Raw genomic sequence first — 20,548 nt, forward strand, 5'->3', positions numbered from 1 at the left:
AGAGACAACTTAGTTGAGAAATCAAGAGATAGATTTTAGTTCTGCTGCCCCCTGGCTACATAATTAGAGACAAGCACTTCACTTTCCTAAGCCTTCATTTCCTCCCTTTAAAAAAAACCCCATCAGATCAGATGATTTTTCTGAGTCAGTCCTTCTTCCATTCACGTTGGTTTTTAAACATGGGTTTCCTACTTTGACTCTTTTCTCAAGATTTATTCAACAAACTTTTATTGAGTTTCTACCATATATATGTCTTTGGTGTTTATATAGCACCTAATATATTGGTAGCTTTCTCCACAAACTCTTGAATGAATTCTAATGACTGCATGAGTTAATCATAGTGTCGATACAAAGTTCAAATTAAGTAACTATCAGAACTGTGGAGAATAAGGATAAAAGATTTCCATTAAATAGATTACTGTTAGAGCTAGAAAGGTCCTTAGATCACCTAGTCTAACCCCCTCCTTTTACAGATGAGGAAACTGAGGCCTAGAGAAGTGAAAGTGATTTGACTACGGTCATACAAGTAGTGACAAAGCTGTGATTTGAACTACGGTTTGACTCCAATACAAAATTCTTTCCACTGTTCCATGATGCCTCCTTTGGAAAACAAAATGAGAATCTCATGGGTAGAAGTAGTTAGCTATGCAACATAATGTTAAAGTTTTAGACATCAAATGCTATTCACCTGATGGAAATGGTTCCTTCCCAAGCATTCCGTTCATCACTCCCATTGATTTGTTAAACACAGATTTACACAACAGTTATAGCTAACATGTTGATAATGGACACATGAAGAAATTATTATTAGCGAGTGTTTTGCAACCAAGTCAGCCAACAGTCACTGGCTACCAAATAATTGACAATTATGACTACAATCCCATGAATCCTACAAAATGCGATGGGATTTAAAGGCAGAACAAAAACCAGAAAACTCCAACAAGAAAGGTGCTTTGAATGTCTACTTCTGTATTTTTATCAAATATTAACTAGCTCAATTTCATTCAGCTTAAATCATAAAAAAAAGAGCCCAAAGATCAAGCTTTCTATCTAAAATCAAAGCAAACTGCTATTAAACTGATTACAAATTATGTCTCCCTACAGATGGGACTCATAGGAGAAAGTTCACTAACATTAGTGCAAAGCTAAACTCTATCAGGTCACTTTTCTTTATCAACCCACTCGTATCTATATCAACCATATCAATCCATTGGCAGTGTAGGGAAATATTATCAAGAATGTTCAAGAATGCAGCCAAATGTACAGAGATCTCCAGAAATCACTAAGAACGCCATTCAATTTAGTTTCTTTAATCAAATGTTATCTGACAAGATATCTATAAATACTTCATATTCATGAAGTTACTTGCTCTATGGGAAATAAAAATATGCACATCAAAGCAATTTGATTTAATATTTGCAAAAAGATGTTCATTCAAAAAAGTGCTGGTATGAAACAATCCAAACATTCTCTTTTCCCTATACATCTTCCTGTAACTGGCAGGAGAGTCACTTGTCTTTTCCCCCATTTCAGTCCAAAAAAGGAATACTCAGTAGAGAGTCCATAAAAGGCCAGTCTCAACATTCCATTATCAGAGCTTCAGACCTGCAACATTCTGCTTTAAGTTGAGGAGCTCTTTTTCTTGTCTTCTTTTCTCCAATTTGAAGGCTAATCTGTTTGCTTTCTTCTCCACTCTGCGTTCCTGCAGAAGGATGTAATTACAGTGACTGACATTATTACAAAGACTTATACAAAGGCCCTTCAGTTTTCATTCTCTTCTCTTCCACAGCTTTTCTCTTCCTAACTATATGGAAAAGTGTTTTACCTACCTTACGCTCTTCTCTTATAGCTTGTTTTCTCACTTTTCTGTCTTCTTTGGTTTCATTTTTACAACGTGGCTGGACTGATACTCTAGGAAGATCACTGTCATTAATCATCTGCATTCGTTCAACTTGTTTTGCTGTAGGTCCTTTCTGTGGTAAGACGTTCAGAGGTATCCCTGTTTTAGAGGAGAGCTGGATGTGTTTGGGCTGGGAAAGAAATAAAAATCTCACTAGAGAATTTGTTAACAACATTCTTTCCTCATTTGCCTACCTTTGTGTTGTAAATGCATGTCCCTTTGCTGACAGCACCATTATGCTTTCCCTATTGGTGTCATGTTCTTTACCCAAGAAATGGACTTATTGCCAAGTACCCCTTTCTGGCAATTTAAAATGGCATAGGGCATACCTTTGGTGGGCACTTGATAAGCTGAGGATGGTTGTATAAATTTGAATATGTACCTAAAAAGAGAAAAACCAGTAATAATAACACATGAATAAACACTTTCAATTAAAGGAGGCGGTTCTCACTACATTCATCTAGAGCCTAAGATGACAGGTGATGGAGACTCTAACTACCATTGTTTCATTCTGCTTAAGAAAAATCAAGCACTGAGATAAAAAATGAGAAAAGCTGCTATCCCCATTTCTTCAATACTCAAAAGATAACATTAAAGAGTTTTTTAAAACATTTTACATAATATGAAATCTTAACAACCCAAGTAATGAAAATATAATATACTGAACACATCATAACATCACTGACTTTAACAACAAAAATACTTACTACAAATAGATTCACAATCCCATTTCTCTTCGGGCTCTTCAATAACTACAGTAACAATTTCTTCTTCTTCATCCTCATCCTTTTCATTAATGAGTAAGTTCTCATCTTCAAGGGGTTCAAGAGTATCCAATTTGACACAGCTTTCGGTTGAATTTTTTAAAAAGAATGAAGAAAAAAAACTACTGTAATATGTTTACGGAAATACAATTTCTAAAATGAACAGAGGTATCAGTTACGCAAATAAGCATTCACAATGTCTGTGAGGATTCCATGCCAGTCACTTCTATTCAGGCTTTCCTACTTCTCCTCCCCCCTGCTGGGTATTTTGTTTACACAATGGGGAGGAAGGCAGGGCAGAGGGAGTAAAGTGGAAATAACACTCAACTAAGAGTCAGATTTCAATCCTTAGCTCTGGAGTTCTTGGGAAAGTCAAACTTAAACCTGACTCTTTCCTCACCTGGAAAATGGGGATAATACTTGTATTACCTACTTTATAAGGGTATTAAAAGTAAAATGCTTTGTGAAGCAGCACACTTGACTATTTCCTACAACTGTGATTCTGTCAGTGTGGGAACTCCTTCCATTCATAAAGAATACAGTTCTATCTTTTTTTTTTTTTTTTTTTTGGTTAAGGCAATTGGGGTTAAGTGACTTGGCCAGGGTCACATAGCTAGTAAGTGTCAAGTATTTGGTCTGAGGCCGAATTTGAACTCAGGTCCTCCTGACTTCAGGGCCAGTGCTCTATCCACTGCGCCACCTAGCTGCCCCCACTATTGTATCTTAACAGAAAGTCTTTAACAGTTTCTACTGCTGAAAAAGCTAGCACCCCAAGGCTAATCTGGTGATGACCTTCCCTAAACATGCCTAGAATGGTCCCTGAGAAACGGTCACCATGTTAGAGCATTTCCAGTTTGTTAAGACTTGCCACAGTTTAGAATCTATTGGCACAGTCTTCAGGAACCTGGGGTCACCTCCACAATAATAGCTACTATTTATAAAGTGCTTCAAGGTTTGCGAAGCACTTTACATGTTATCTCATTTGATCATCACAACAATCCTGTGAGGTAGGCGTTATTATGCCCAATTTAAAGATGAGAAAACTGAGGCTTAGAAAAGCCCTTTTGACTAAATCTAAGTTTTATAGAACAAATCCTTTTTTTTAAGGGGATTTATTCTATGAAATTTGGATTCATTCAAAGGGCTACACTTGAGGACCTAGAGGGCCACATGTGGCCTTCAGGCTACAGGTTACCCACCTCTGATTCCAGTCCATGCTTAAACCCTTAATAGAAAATTCTTGAAACAACATAATCCATTTTGAGACACATTCAATTGTTGGAAGGCCCTTATGCAAAGTTGAAATCTGCTTCTCTTTAATTTTGTCTTTTACGTAATATCTATTGTCTTTTAGTATTTTTCACAAGACACTGCTCATTCTGGACTTTATCCTCTTTGAGACTCTTCTTACCAGTCTGTGGCATCTTTAGGAATTCACATAAAATTGTTGTTACCCACCATAAGGTCAACAAAGAAAGCAGGTGGTAACAGAATAATTTTGTGCTTCGAATTGATGGCCACTCTAGAACAGCCTGAGTGTCACTCAGCCTGACATTAATGTCTGTCTTGTCAGCTACCTAAGAGGTCAATTTTGGGAGGAAGCAGGTTAGAGGTCTATTAGTCTGAGCCCTTTCTATATGTAAGAACACATGGCATTTCAGAAAGGAATAAAAGAGAAGTGAGTCTATATAAACAGAATAATTTCTTGACTAATTATCTTGAAGTTTCCAGTCAAAAAAATTATCTGGGTTTTGGAAAACAGGATGCCAGAGAAAAGGACAGAGGGTTACCAATCTCCAACTTGAATTAAGTGGAACTGGCACTTTACTCAGGTTGATTATGCTGTGCCCAACTAATATAAATAAGTTATTCACTATGGTTTCTCTAAAATCAAAAATGCCACACAAAATGCCTTACATAAAAAACACAACCCATTCTTTCAAGCAATATTTTGTTTAACAAAATTTTAATGGGCCAGATCTGTGATTTCATTGGTACAGGAACCTCCAAATATGGAAATTCCATCCAACCACGTGGATGCCACCCAAATGTTTCAAAAGCAACAAATTTATTTAGGTCCTATTAACCAATTAACTTTCTGAGCAAGTTTCATAAAAGCTGAAGGAAAAATCAGACACACTTCTTTGCTTTCTCTTTGTAGTAGTCATTCAGAACTTCCTGTAAGCGGTTGCTATCTGCATGAATAAAACCTTCCAATTCTGCATTATCCAATGCTCCAATCTCATCATCATCAAACTGTTCAAAGAACTGAAGAGGGACAAAAAGAACAAAATATATCATGAAACAGTATTCTACTTAACAAACTTTTTGGTGCTGAAATTTTTAATCATTGTTAAAATAATTTTCTTTATTCTCTTGAATAATTTTAAAGTACCTCCTTATTAACTATTGCCACCACTAAATACTCATGGGTCATTAATAATATATTCAACACTAAAACACTGTGAAATAACAAATGGGATTTGTGCCATATTACTAACAATTTTGCTCTGTAACAAAACAGATGAAAAAGGCTTCTTATTTACTAGGGCAATGAAATACAGCTATGCCCTTCAGTTAGGGAGTGGGAAGCAGGGTGAAAAGGGATGCCAAATACTGAGTCAAAAAAGAATTTAAAGAAATCCATAATTTGCAAATATTGTTAGACTCTCCTATCATTTTCAAGTAGAAACCATTTCTAGTTCTTGAATACCAGGACCAAATCCTGGGGGTAAGCACTTGTGCCATTTGATAGACAACAGCAAATTATCAAAATTTTGCTTATTTATAATCTTACCTTCTCAAACCTTTCATCGAGCAAGGTCAACTGTTCATTTCTCCTCATGACAGAGGAAGTCATAGAATAATCTGTGAAGCGACTCTTAGTTTCTTCTTCCAAAAACAAGTACCTTTGAGTTTCTCCTAACTCTTCATCTGACAAAAGACCTTCAGAGTCATAATCGTCTTCATCACTATTTTCCATATCGTCATCCACATATTTCCCATCACTGTCATTTTCAATTTCATATCTCCTAAAACTATATAAAGACATACCATCAGCCATATGTAATTGTTTTTTTTTTTTGATTAGGCAATGGGGTTAAGTGACTTGCCCAAGGTCACACAGCTAGTAAGTGTTATATGTCTGAGGCTGGATTTGAACTCAGGTCCTCCTGAACCCAGGGCTGGTGCTCTATCTACTGCACCACCTAGCTGCCCTTTGCCATATGTAATTGAAATTTTTATAAAGAAGCATAGTTCTAGACAGTGCTTGGAGGAAATTGAAGGATGTTATCCAAAGTAGCACAGTAGAAAGAGCACTGGATTTAGGTATCAGGAAACCTAATTGCTAGACCCATCAACAGCATAATTTATTCTCTGGGACCCCATTTCTTCAAGTACAAAGAGGGAGAGTTAAACTAGATGGCCACTACAATCCTTTACAATTCTAATGTTCTATGATTCTAAGCTACCTCTTATTTCTAAAACTCTATGACAGCCACTGCACTAAAGGCAAAACTATATGATCCTGTCAATAAACACACATACTCCACGTCCATCTGTTCATCTTCTCCAGATGGCTCATTGGCCTGTAAAATGAAATCATCTTCAAGCAGATTATCTGGATTATCAAAGTCAAAATCATCATCCAGAGCTGCAACAATGTCAGGGTCAAAATCCAATCGAGGACCTAAAAAACAGAGATGCATAGAAAACTTTGAAAGGTAATTCCCAAGACAATAGACTAACTTTATACAATCAGTCCTTTCTAAAGAGCCATAGATAAAAAAAATTGCCAAGTGATAATCTAGAATGATTAGTATTTGCTTCACACAATGAGTTCATAGCTCTAAAATTCCAAAAGGAAAATTAAGCTTTAACTTCACTTAAATTAGAAGCTCCATGATACTCAAGCAAGAAAAAGTACAAAGGTAGTCTATAGTTTCCAGCTCCAATTTTACTCCAAATCATGTGGCTTCCTAATTTTTCCCTGACTAGCTATGTTTTTCCCTTAGGGAAAAAACAAAACACTTACAGGTCACAATGGCTAAGGAAATCCTTACATAAAAAACACGACCTATTCTTTCAAGCAATATTTTGTTTAACAAAATTTTAATGGGCCGGACCTGTGATTTCATTGGTACAGGAACCTCCAAATATGGAAATTCCATCCACTCACGTAAATTGGTAACATCTCTGCAACTTACAGTCTTAGAGAGTTGCCTAGGATGTTGGGAGATAAACTGACTTGCATGCATCACACAGCCAGTATGAGTAAGATGTAAGACTTAAGCACAGTTCTTTTTGACTTCAAGGTTCTATACACTCTATCATACTGCCTGTCTAGCAGAATGTAATTCCAATGCGACAAAAAATCCTAACCCTGGGGTTTATCATAATAAGCTTTGACATGCATCACTCTGCTATTCATTTTATGATGCAAAGATAAGTCACCAATTCAAGTATTTAGAGGGAGAGGACAGAAATTAATAGGGCTATTTCACAAGTGATTTGTCTTCATAAGACTTTCTGTGACGTTTTATTTCATACCATTACATAGGAATAGTAAAACTGAACAATATATAAAAAAATGCTGTTATTTTTTCCAGTGAATGCTAATTAAAGGGTAATACAGACTAATGAATAATAAAATGAACACTTGTAAGAACATTTTGAATGACAACAAATTTGTAGTATCAAGAATGCACCAGCAGTATTCAAGTGTGATCTACATAGTATTGTTTCAGAGAATCAGATTTAAATAGAGATGGTTTCATAATAATTTATAAAAATATAACTTTCTTTTCTCCTTTCAAAATGGGATTTTTATTCGAAAAATCAATGTCTTAGGACTAAAAATGCACAAACAAAAGTACAAAATAATATAAAGTCTAACTTGAATTTTCAGGAAAATATTCTTCTAGAACATTCTGAAGAGTTTTACTGATCTTATGTAGAGCACAGAAAATTCTGTTTTGGCACTATAAATTTTTCTTCTTGTAACATATGTTGTTATTTATCAATTTATAAACCACAAATTTAGAGTAAACATACCTGATACAGGAGCTGCTTTATTTAACAGTCCTACATCTTCTTCAAAATCTGATGCAAATACTGATGAAGGCAACTTAATTCCAGGGGTCTCAGGGGGAAAAAACAGTATTTTACTTAAGTATATATCCACTCTGATCTGCATTGCACAGTATGTCACCTGAAGTCTACTTCCATATCTCTACTTTAATGTTTCACTGATACCTCAAATTGCCCCAAACTAGATTCATCATCTTTCCTCCCAAACTTAAGCCCCTTCTCAACTTTTCTTTTTTTTTTTTTAAAGGCAATTGGGGTTAAGTGACTTGCCCAGGGTCACACAGCTAGTAAGTGTCAAGTGTTTGGTGTGAGGTCAAATTTGAACTCAGGTCCTCCTGACTTCAGGGGCAGTGCTGTATTCACTGTGCCACCTAGCTGCCCCTTTTCTGTCTTTTAACAATGGATTAGATGATCACCCTCCCAACCAATTTTGCCTGATTCGGCCCTCTCTTACCAAACTAAATCTAGTCACTAAGTCCCATCTAGTCTCCTTTCAAATTCTTTCATATATCTACTGCCACTATATTTTTAAAGCCGCAGACCATCCATCATTTCATGCCATGGATTACTGCCAACAGTTTTCAAAGGGGTCTTCTTGATTCCAATTAGTCCCCTGCCTTAAACACAATTTTATTTGATTATAATGCTCTCCAGCTCAAGAAAATGCAACAACTCCCTGGCAGTTTGTATTGAATAGTAGTGACCAGATTTCAAAATGGAAAAAAAAACTCCTAATTGGAGAGAGAATATTGTGTGAAAGGCAAGGTATAGACAAAAAGTTAGGCCTTGGCAAGTGTATCCCAAAGCAAGCCTAACAAAAGCATTTATGCAACCACAGAAAGGACTTAATAGACTCTAGATGTAAAGTATTCTTTCAATATTCTTTCATATATTATCTTCCCAACTAGATGAACATAAAATTAGAGTGGTTGGTCTCTAGAATCCTTTCCAATTTAAAAGTGCTATGATTCCTTGAAGGGTTGTGGAGTGTGTCTTATACTCCTTAAGCTTTTCATCACACTTTGCATGGTGCTAGGTACTAATGAAAGATGTGTTGGCTTTTGGCTGCAATTTTTTGAGAGGTTCTGCAAGGCTGCAGTAATCAAACTATTTATGTCTTCCAAGATGATCACAAGGAGAGTGTGAGTAAATATTGGCAATAATCTGCCATACCACTATGTTTACAATTCAGACTTCTAAAGCATACGCTCTATATATAGAAACTCAAACCAAATAATTATGTCAAGAGGTGGCCATACAACTTTACAACCAATATCTCTGGGGAAAAAACCAAACAAACTCCAAATGTTACACTATAAGGTACTTCCCAGGGCATGGAAAGGACTATTTACTTCCAATTATTTCAATATGCCCTTTCAGTTAATGCTTACACTAAATTTTTTTTTCTAAGTATGAGGTTAAAGTTCAACATTAGAAGACAGTCACAGGGAATGCAGTAAAATTAATTTTTGTAGTTCTCTTTTGCCTGAATATGTAGTTTGAGACTCTGCAACATTTCAGAAAATTTAAGTACATTTGTTATCAGATCCTCTCTTCTGATTTATGGTGGCATGTCACATTAGAAATCATAGAATCAAACAAGATAACAGATGTGAAAATCCTTTGTAAACGGTAAAGTGCTATATAAATACAAACAGTCATTATTATCAATAATTATATTGAGTAACTAAATGGATACCAAGTGTGATGTTCCAAATCTTTTATGGGCAAGCTTTCTAAGTCTCGGTCCCTCTTAGTCTCCATGCTTGCACTTTACATGTAGAGCCCATCAAGTCCTTTTCATGGTTGCATAAATACTTTTGTTAGGCTTGCTTTGGGACACACTTGCCATGTCCCAACTTTATGCCTATACCTTGCCTTTCCAATAATATTCTCTCTCCAATCAAGAGTTTCTTTTCCATTTTGCAATCTGGTCACTACTACTATTCAGCTGCTGCTTGCTCTAAGAGGTTAAGTCTTTGTTTTTCCCCAAATGTTTTGAAACTGTACAACTCCATTTATTAATGAACATGACATGAAAATAAATCAATTACAAAAAAAAAAAAAAAAAAAAAATCAAAAAAGATCCAACCCCAAAACAACAGGATTGCTTTTTTTTTTTTAATCAATTGATTCCTGAAACCAAGAGAAATCATGAAGTATATTCTTACTGGAATCAATAATGTTTGTTCTTGTACATCACTCTGAGAGCATGAGGGAATCAGCTCAGATGGCCCAGATGGTTCCTTCAGGTGCTGCAGGTAGTCATAGTCATCATCAAAGAAGACTCCATACTTCCTCTGTTCGGCTCTCCTCTCCTCATCTTCTCTCTGTGATATAAACAAAGAGGAATTAGCCATACATATTGTAGTCTAGTAAGGACCCTTTCAAAAGATGGCATAAGAAACTGACTATAAGCACAGCTTTCACAGTCAATGGCAGTAGGCCCTTCAAATCATTAGTTTGTATATCTGAGATAAACCTGTTTACCAACAAGCTCACAGGATCCTCCCCGAACTTGGAGGGAATAGCAGCAATTATTACATAGCAGAACCAAAGGAACCAGAGGATGATGCTCTCTCATAAGTCATGACACTTAACCTGGTAGTGATAGCAGCTTGCAATGACATGATATATTAAGGAGTTCAAGAGGAGTATCAATGACCCAAAGTCACACTATTGGCTTGGGAAGGATACAGCAGGGGAAACTGTTTTGTTTTTTTAAGTTCAGAAGGCTGGGTCTTGCATGATGGCTTCAAAGTTAATTAGTTATATGACCTTGGACAAGTTATTTGACCCCTCTGAACTTCAATTTCCTTATCTGCACAACAAAGATACTTTATTACCTACCTCATGCAATTGTGAAGAAAAGACTCTGTAAACTCTTTAGTACATTTTACATAAATGTGAGTTATATTATCAGAAAGGACAATCTAGGTCATATTTCTTCCAAACCCTGACTTTCAAACAAAGTGACCAAACTACCATGTAAGTAAGGAAAGGGTATTTAAAACTAAACTAAATAAAAAACCCAGTTATCCAACTTACATTTGCACTAAGAGATGAAGAAAATTCAAATTTCATTTTATCCAGTAAAGATGGAAGAAAAGTTTGTAGTATTTAACTATTTAACTATATAAGCATTTCTCAGCAAATACAAAAACAGATATACAAAAAACGGACTTTCACATATCAACAAAATCCCAGAATATATTATTTATATGCAGGTATGGCTGCAAAGGCTCACGTCCAATCAATATCCGTTTCTGTATGGCCTATATTTTAAAAATTAAACTCTGTAACCAACTATGCATTGAAACTGTATGTATTTTTTAAAGTCCCTTCAACAAAAGTTTTTATGAGACTGGTGACTGCAGTTAAAAATGTCATCTATGGCCATGAAACAGAAGGATCTATTGGGTCAAGCAGGAACAGACCTTGCGAGCCTATCTCAATTAAATATCACCTTAAATTAAATGAACTAACAAGAAACATCAACCTGCAGGCCAGGAGATGTTTAGCAATCCCAATCAAAGTTTACTTAGACAGCTAATCTCTCAAAACCAAAACAAAATTTCCATCATACAGAAAAGGATACCTTTACTATTAAGGGTAAGTTATGCTTTAAGAAAAAAAATCTTATATCAGACATAAATAATGCATTAATGAGGGAGCAGCTAGGGGCGCAGTGGATAGAGCACCAGCCCTGGAGTCAGGAGGACCTGAGTTCAAATCCAGCCTCAGACACATAACACTTACTAGCAGCATGACCCTGGGCAAGTCATTTAACTCCACTGCCTAGCTAAAAGTAAATAAATAAGCAATGCATTAATGGAAGAAACAAGGTGTAATAAACAGATTGCGGGACTTGGGAGTCAGGAAAACTCCACATATGACATTTACTAGCTTTGAGACCCAGGGCAAATCACTCAACTGGTTTGAGCCTCAGTTTCCTCATTAGTAAAATATGGATAATAATATCTGTAGTACCTACAAGATTGTAATCAAGACCAAATGAAGGAATGTGTGTAAAGTACTTTGCAAATTTCATGGTGCTATATAAATGTTAGTCATTATTAACCTGATATGCCAGAAAAACACAAAAATCTCAACAACAGACCACTCTAGTATTACAGAAAAACGCAGTATACTTACTTTCTGTGTAGGCAACAGAACTCTCTGTGGCGCAGTGTCATCTGCTGCTAAGGGATCCCTCTGGCTTCGGTGTACTAGATGGAAAGATACAGCTTTCTTTTTGTCTATAAAGGGCTTCTTCTTTTTATGAGGCTTCAGAAAGGAAACATTGGAACAGGTGACTTAGAATAGTGACCCAACATACTGATTCATCCTTTGACTATTTCTCCCATACTCATCCCAGTCCTATCACCTACTAACCCTTATTCTGCTAACACCTCAACTTCAACAGGTCCCAAATTAAACTCATCTTTTTCCTTTCAAAACTTAAATTTTCTTTAAAATTTTCCATTTCTGTTGACAGCATGACAATTCTTCAGGTCAAAACTTCAGTTAGCTTCGAATCCTATCCCTCACGTACCTCTCCCCCTCCAAGAAACTGCAATGTTCTGCTGATTTTACTCCTACTATACAAGGTGTTCCCAAAATCTTAGTTCAATTAAGCTTTAATAAGTAACATATTATTATAATAATAGCTAACATAAACAGAAATTAAAAGTTTGCAAAACTCTTTACAGGCAAACTAGGTGTTATAGTAGACCGAGTGCTGGAGACGCAAGGAGGACCAGAATTTGAATCCTTTCAGAGATACTTACTAGCAGTGTGACCCTGGACAAGTCATTCAACTTTTCTCTAAAATGTGGATAATAGGGGAAGCTAGGTGGCGCAGTGCATAAAGCACCAGCCCCGAAGTCAGGAGGACCTCAGTTCAAATCCGGCCTCAGACACATAACACTTACTAGCTGTGTGACCCTGGGCTAGTCACTTAACCTCATTGCCTAGCCAAAAAAAAAAACAAATAAATGAAATGTGGATAACAACAGCCCCTACATTGTAGGGTTTCTGTGAGGATCAAATGACATAATAACTGTATAGAATTGTGTAAACCTTAAAGTGCTATGTTAGCTATTACTGTTGTAGCCTAAACTAAAAAACAGGCACCCAGGTAGTTGTCCTGCCTCTAATCTCTCTTTTTAAACACTCTTCACACTACTGCCCAAGTAATATTCCCAACACACTCCTCGGATTATATTGCTTTTCTACTTAAGAAACTTCAACAGCTTCCCACTGCCTCTGATTAACTTAATTCCAACTGAGTTTTTTCTCACACAAATTCCCTTCACAGACTATTTTAACTATAGGTTCCAGACAGCTAAAAGTCAGTTCCCATCCCCTGTCCTCATCTTGCCCTCTCCCATCCCCAAACATTTCCTCATAGAATCTTTCATCACTGGAAGGGATTCTCCTCCCTGCTTTCATCTCACCTATTTCTGGTGAGGCCTTAACTTAAGTGCAACCTCTTCAGAGAATTTCAAAACTTGGAGGAAACCTAGTCATGTAGTCTAGGGGCCAAAAAAATACTTTTTAAAAAAATGTAAAAAACCATTCTTGGTTTGAGGGCTGTACAAAAAATAGGTGATGAAACTATAGTTTCATCACCCTGATCTATCTAGTCCAAACTGTGCCCAAACAGAAATTCCCTATACAATATTCCCGACCAATCCATGAAGCTTCCCCAGCCCTTTCCCGTCACCTTCCCAAGGTTAATACATTCTTCTTCAACTCAAATTTCTCATTTTTTGCCTAAATTTCTTTCATCTTCTTTTCCATCATTATTTTTATATATGTCATTTTCTCTCCTCAGATTACAAGAACTGTGCTTAAGCAAAGTGCAAACACCACAGACACCTAAATGTTAAATGGCATTTTTTAATAGATTGACAAGTAGTGTGATGTACTGGGGGTGGGGATATGCAGGGCCCACTGGATGTGGGAACTGGAAATTCCAGTTTTAAATCTTCCTTTGGCACTTACTGAGTGAGTGGGAGTAACTAGGTGGCACAGTGGAAAGATGCCTGCCTGGAGTTAGGAAGAACTGAGTTTAAATATAACCTCAAACACTTAATAGCTATAGGACTGTGGGCAAGTCACTTAAACGCTTGCTGCCTCAGTTTCCTCAACTGTAAAATAAAGATAATAATAGCATCTACCTCCCAGGGTTGTTGTAAGGCTCAAAAAACAGAATATTTTTAAGCATTCCGTACAGTGTCTGGCAAAAAGTAGGCATTTAATAAATGGCTATTCTTTTCCCTCCCCTTACCATGTAATTGCGCTAAGCACTGGAAATACAAAGAAAGGTAAAAAAAAAAAAAAAAACCAACAAAACCCAAAAAACAAAAACACAGTCCTTGCTCTCAAGGAACTCCAAGTCTAAAGACAACATGCAAACAACTATGTACAATTATGCACAAGCAAAATATATTGGAAGTAGTCTCAGAGAGAATGCACTAAGACGAAGAAAGATTACATAAAAGATGCTGTAGGTCTTCAAAGCTTGGGCTTTGAAAGGAGGTGGGGATCTCAAGAGGTAATGATAAGGGGGAGCATGCCTAGCCTTTGCAAAGATATAGAAAGAGGAGGTGCTGGGGACGCGGGGTTGTACAAGTAGGCTAGTTTGCTTGGGATGTAAAAGCTGCAAGAAAGATGGAGATTTAAAAAAAAAAAAAAGTTGGCGCCAGAGCTTTCAGGGCACAGTAGTTTGCATTTTATTCTAGAGGCAAGAGGAAGCCCATGAAGCCTTTTGAGCAGAATTAGCTAGACCTGTGCTTCAGAAATAACAATCTGGCAGCTAGGTTACTAGGTGTAAACTATGTGAACTTATAAACTCTAATGTACTACAGAAGGAAGAGAGAGGAAAAGGAGGAAGAAGATCCAGTTAGTTCCACAAAGTGAGGGCTGGACAGGGAGCTGTTTGCTGATACGTCACTGGAGCAGAGGCCCCAGAAGCACGTGCCAGCGCCGGCCAAAGGCCTCCCCCAAACACCGGGAACTGCCCCATAGAGGTCAGAACGAAGCTTGCACCCACTACGACCCAGCAGCGGGCAATCCCCTTTTGTCTACGCCCCCTCCCAACTCCCCCCGAGGCCCTCGTCAGTCCGGTTGCGGGTAAGGAGGGCGGCCTGGCTCACCATGCTGCGGCCGGGAGAGGGTCACGCCCGCAAGGGTCGGCCGCCGCCAACGCTCCCCGGGATTCCTTGCTCTACGTGGGGCAACCCACGCTAGGTCGTCCTAGCTCACTCGCTCGCGCGCCGGTAGCCGCGTCACGATGCGGCCACGGGGCCCTGGCAGGTCACTTCCGGAAGGAAAACTCCGGAACCTCCCGTGTCGGTTCTGTGCTCTCGCTCCCTACACGTCACCACGCACGTCGGAGAGGATAAACCAATCCCTGAAGAGAGAGCGAGGCGCGAGGCCCTCCTCTCTCCTCGCGACCTTATACGAAATGTCACTCGTCCCGCCTGCCGGAAGCTTCGCGCGGGGCTAGGGAAGGGGCTGACATGGGCGGTTTTCTCTCCTCCATCTGCTCAATGAGTGGCTTTGTGGGGAGGTGTGGAGGGGTGTAGGAGACAGGGCAGGCGGCACCTCATCCACTCTCTTCAGAAGGAGAGATGACAGTGGCCCAGGTACCTTTGGGGGCCGAGAAGCTAAATGCAGTTTGTAACCTGGGGCGGGGCGGGGCTTCCCGGGACGTTGGGAGCGTCGTTGCCTGGGAGACTGCTGAGCTGGGAAGGGGCGGGGTTTAAAAAAAAAAAAAAAAAGCTTGTTTTCTCTCCAGCTCCCTCTACAGGCCTCCGCGGAGAACGGATTTAGGCTTAATCTCCCATCCGGTTTTAATGCTGCTTCCGTCGATCTCCACTCTCCAAGAAGGCAAAAAACGTAATTGGAGCATCTCTCCATAACATCCCCTACAGGGGGGGCCATCCTGCCTTTGCTTCCGGAGGAACCCATTACCTCCTGATCCTGACTTATCCTTGTGGACAGCTGTGTTTTCTTGTTTTGTCCAGATCAAACCTTTGTAACTTTCACCTACCGCATATGGTTCCGTCTTCTGGGGCCAATTGGATTTCTAATCCCTCTTGCACATAACAGCCCTTCGGATACTTCAGAACAGCTCTCATGGATCCCCTGAATCTTCATTTTATTTATGATTATTATTTTTTTAGGCAGTTGGGGTTAAGTGACTTGCGCAGGGTCATACAGCTAGTAAGTGTTATGGGTCTGAGGATGGATTTGCACCCAGGTCCTCCTGACTTCAGGGCCGGTGCTCTATCCACTGCGCCACCCAGCTGCCCCCTGAATCTTCATTTTAAACATCCCCAGCTCCTTCTGCCAACCCTCACATGGTACGGACTCCATTTAAGTGGGACTAGATCTTGGAGTCAGTCTCGGAAACCATAACAGGAAGGTCCCCGTAAGCTGCCTATTGACTTAGAAAACCACATTAATATTATCTGTCATTCCTTGTATTAAATTAATAAAATACAAGAAAACATTTTCCAATTACATTTTAATCTGTAATTTTTGGGGAGGGGTTGTGTTTGACACTCTTGAACTGGATGACCTCTGAGCCTCCTTCCAGCTCCAAATCTGATCCAACTATTAAGCAGTGTTTAATGTTATTTTGTAGTGTTGTGGGGTTTGTTGTAGTAGTTAATGGTATCATTTAACATTAGTACTGTTTTGTTAAATATTATTTGGTAGTGTTGTGGGGGTCTGTGTGATTGACACCTTTGAAACAGATGGCCTTTGAGTCCCCTTCCAGCTCCAAGACTGATCCCATTGCAAATTTGGTTGATTTTATCCAAGAATGTGCTGGCAAATATTAAACAGCTGTCTTTCTGCGAGGTAAAGAAGTATGCTAGGCACACTTTTAAAGTTTAATCTACATTATTATTTTCCTCTTCACGTTTTTGAATTTAGACAATCAACAAAACAGTAAATCAAGTCTTTATCTGTAGTTTTAGCTGGATTTCCTAGATTCCTAAGAGCTAAATGTTTACACTGAAAATTTAACAATTGGCTTTCAGGTTCAAGCTGGTTTCAGCACACCTGGAATGTTTATCTCATCCCCCATTCTGCAGCAGTTTATTTAGGGGGAATACCATATATCCTCAAGGCTGTAATAATTTCAGGTTGTGTTTGAACCACTTTGTGTTTTCTTACAAAACCCCTGCGATATTTGAGCTGGTAATAGTATTAAAAATCTTTGGTATACTTAGCTGAAAATTGAAATCATGATCTCACCTCTTTCAAAGGTATGAATGTACAGCCCATTCTTAAGGTTTTTAAAATATGCTCAAGTAAATACCAGGTATAGGCAATCCTTGTTATTTGTGGATTCCATGTAAATTTGCCTGGTTGCTAAAATTTATTTGTAACCCCCAAATCAATACTTGCTGTGCTTTTGCAGTCATTTCTCGACATGTGCAGAGTAGCAAAAAAATTGAGTCACCTCTGCATCCCAGCTGAGGTCAAAACAAAGTGATGTTTCTCTGCCTTCTTGTTTCAGCTCTCATATTGTAAACAAACATCCTTTTCCTGTTTATTTAGTGCTACATTTTTTCACATTCTTGTGCTTTTCGTTGATGATTTCACTATTTAAAATGGCCCCCAAGCATAATGTTGAAGTGCTGGTTAAGCAAGAAGGCTGTGATGCGCCTCATGGAGAAAATACATGTGTCAGATAAGCTTCATTCAGGCATGAGTTAAAGTGCTGTTGGCTGTGAGTTCAAAGTTAATGAATCAATGATAGGGTACATCCAGAAAAAGGAAGAGGAAATTTGCTGGTCTGTATGGAAGGCTGCTCCAGAAAGTGTTGAATTAACATCTAGAGTGCATGATGAAGCTATGGAAAAGTGGCTAAATTTATGGATTCATGAGGTGACCAATAAAAAAAGCATAGTGGATAGCACTGTTGTGGGGAAGAAAGCCAAAGAAATTTATAGTCATGTTACCCAGGGTCAGCAAAATGTTAAACCCTTCTCTGCCAGTGCTGGCTGGCTCACACATTTCAAAAGGTGATACTGTGTGAAAACTGTTCAACTTACAGGTTCTGCAGATCAGGAGGTCTGTGGAAGAATTTTTAAGAATATGTGCTAAGTGTTATACAGGAAAAGGGTTATGTGGAAGGACAGGTTCTCAATGCTGAAGAGACTGCGTTGTTTTACAAGGATGTTGGCAAACGAACCTATATAACACAATTGGCCTCCAAAGCCCCTGGCTGTAAATCAAAGATTGTAGAAACTTGCTGTTGTGGGCCAATGCCAAGGGTGACTTTAAGAGCAAACCTCTAATGGTGTATAGAGAGTCCAAAATCCATGAGCACTTAAAGGGAAAAACATGAGCCATATGCCAGTCCATTGGAGGTGTAACAAAAAAGCATGGATGATTCCCAAAATATTCTGGGATTGGTTTCACAACTGCTTCATCCCAGAAGTTGAATGCTATCTCCAGAGCAAAAACTTTGCCTTCAAGGCTTTGTTAATTTTGGATAATGCCCCAGTCCATCGCTGTGAAGAACTCAAAAATGCCCACCCAAACATAGAAGTTCTTTTTTGTGCCCCCCCAACATAGAAGTTTTTTATGTCCCTATACCCTCCGTATCTTATCCAACCCCTCAATTAGGGTATAATAAAAGCTTTCAAGGTGCACTACACAAGGGAATTTTATAGCAAGGCTTGTAAGGCTCTTGACAAAAATCAGTCACTGTAAGCAACATTATTGATTATATTGGCACAGCCTGAGACAGCATCAAGCAGGCTACCATCAATAACTGTTGGAAAAATATTTGGCCAGACTGGGTGAAAGTTTGTAAATCTAGAAGGTGTTACAGAATATATAAAGAACAGTATCCATATTGCATGGCAAATAAGTGAAGGCTTTGATGACATGAAAGAAGATGTGGAGGAAATTTTGGCAGAAAATGCAGTAGAACCCACCAGTGAAGGTATTAGAGTCAGCAATGATGAGGAAGGTGATGAAAGTCAACCTAAGCTTCAGAATTGTGGCTCTCACAGAGACCAAAATATCAGAATGGAATTCTGCATCAGAAAAAATTTTTAGTATTAAGGAAGAATGTGGCCCTATGCTTGGTCACAGCTTGAAATTTAAGCACCTAACCTCCACTATGTTTGCCCCTTACCCCAAGATGCTTAAAATGAGGCGAAAAGCCAAGCAGACAAAGGCTGATGCAATTTGTTAAGCCAGTTCAGGAGGGAAAATTGCCAAAGCCATCAACAAGTTGTAAGAGCCACACTCCTGAGGTAGAACTGCCAGATGTTGACATGCTTCCCTTGTCAATGCCCTCCTCTTTTGCAGAATGAGTTCTACCAACCTCTCCCTTTGGTTTTCCTGAGGCAAGCTGTGGTGGAGAGATTTAACTGTTCAATGCACTGCCCCATCACACATTCTGTAGCTCCATCAAAATTAAGATTTTAGTTAATGTTTTTATAAAACTTTAAATGTTTAATATTTTTTCCAGGACTTTATTTGTAGTACTGTATTGCACAATATACAATATTGTTCACAGCACTGTCTGCAAATTTTACCAAGTACCATATATTTGTACTGTGTGTATATGTATGACAGTTAAATTAGTACAATCACAGTAAAGTACACTACACAAAAATGCTGTAATTGACATATTGTTTTATTAGAAAGAAAATACTTCATATAATTTTTTTTGAAGAAATGAATATTAAATAAGGTGTCTTTAAACAGAAACACGCATAAAACAAGATTATATACTGATTGGTCGATGAAAATAATGTGGCCATAGGCTCATAGGAACCTAATAACTCTATATTATGTGGAATGGAAAATGAACTTAGGGAAGACAGACAGTAAGATACTTCTTGTTTTATTGGTTAAATTTTTTTCTCTCAAATAAAAATTTTTCCCAGATTTTTTATCTTCTTTCTGTTTAATCACCTGATAGTTTTAAATATTTTGCAATGTTTAGAAAATTTCAAAAATTCATTCTTTGTTATCATGGGAATCAGATAATTGGGACTAAATTCATGCAAGAGTAAATTTTAATTATGTGAAGTTCAGTTTTAGAGTGATAAGCCTTCAAATTTTTAAAATGGACTAGTGCTGTTGATAACATCTTTTCTATTGCTATATGTATTACATGTAATCATCAATCAGTTAAGTAGTCAAAGAAACATTTTTAAAGCACCTATTATTTTCCAGGCACTGAGAATACAAAGACAAAAATTAACAAATCCCAGTCTTCAAGGGACTTATGTTAAAATAGGTGAGACATCAAGGACACATAAATATATACAAAACAAATATAAGTTTTTTTGGGTGGGAGGCACCTGCCTTAGGAAAGACCTCATGCCGGAGGCAGTTTTTGAGCTAAGCAGAGAGCTAGGGATTCTAGGAGATAGAAGTGAGGAGAAAGTACATTATATGCACATGGGGTGTTCTGTGCAAAAGCATGGACCCAGGAAATTGTGTCCAGTGTTTTTTGAGAGATTTGCTTTCCTCAAAATCTGAAAGTTAGTAAGTTCCTAGAAAAGAAGTTTTAATAAATTTTGGAGTAAGTTTATAGGCTGAAGGTTTATGAACATTATATGTGGTAGGAGTATTGTTTCTTTATATGGTGAGCTCCTGAAGAGATCAGTACTTATACATATATTCATATAGCATTTGGCTAGTAAGAGGACATTGACACAGTACAGAATAGATGCTCATTTTATATAGCAATATAACAGTACTTACCTGCCATTAGCAAGTCACATTTTAAGTAATTTTG

General features: G+C 38.0%; 1 protein-coding gene across 1 annotated transcript; it reads right to left on the minus strand.

Moving 5' to 3' along the window:
• Window positions 1-1,290: 1,290 nt before the first annotated feature.
• LTV1 (LTV1 ribosome biogenesis factor) lies at window positions 1,291-15,010 on the minus strand. Its single transcript, XM_027850702.1, has 11 exons — window positions 14,919-15,010; window positions 11,911-12,042; window positions 9,927-10,085; window positions 7,720-7,807; window positions 6,214-6,355; window positions 5,462-5,702; window positions 4,805-4,932; window positions 2,608-2,747; window positions 2,230-2,282; window positions 1,830-2,030; window positions 1,291-1,702 (listed from the first exon to the last, which is right to left on the minus strand). The coding sequence occupies exons 1-11, from the start codon at window positions 14,919-14,921 to the stop codon at window positions 1,592-1,594; spliced, it is 1,398 nt and encodes a 465-aa protein (XP_027706503.1). The 5' UTR covers window positions 14,922-15,010; the 3' UTR covers window positions 1,291-1,591.
• Window positions 15,011-20,548: the final 5,538 nt, after the last annotated feature.

The sequence above is a fragment of the Vombatus ursinus genome, unplaced genomic scaffold (assembly GCF_900497805.2).
Source record: "Vombatus ursinus unplaced genomic scaffold, bare-nosed wombat genome assembly UNPS02009132.1, whole genome shotgun sequence".
Classification (NCBI taxonomy): domain Eukaryota; kingdom Metazoa; phylum Chordata; class Mammalia; order Diprotodontia; family Vombatidae; genus Vombatus; species Vombatus ursinus.

Coding starts and splice junctions, on each gene's coding strand:
- LTV1 (XM_027850702.1), bottom strand. Junction 5,703..6,213: donor GATGAACAGATGGACGTGGA/GTATGTGTGTTT, acceptor GTCTTTATATAG/TTTTAGGAGATATGAAATTG. Junction 4,933..5,461: donor TCGATGAAAGGTTTGAGAAG/GTAAGATTATAA, acceptor GTCCCTCTTCAG/TTCTTTGAACAGTTTGATGA.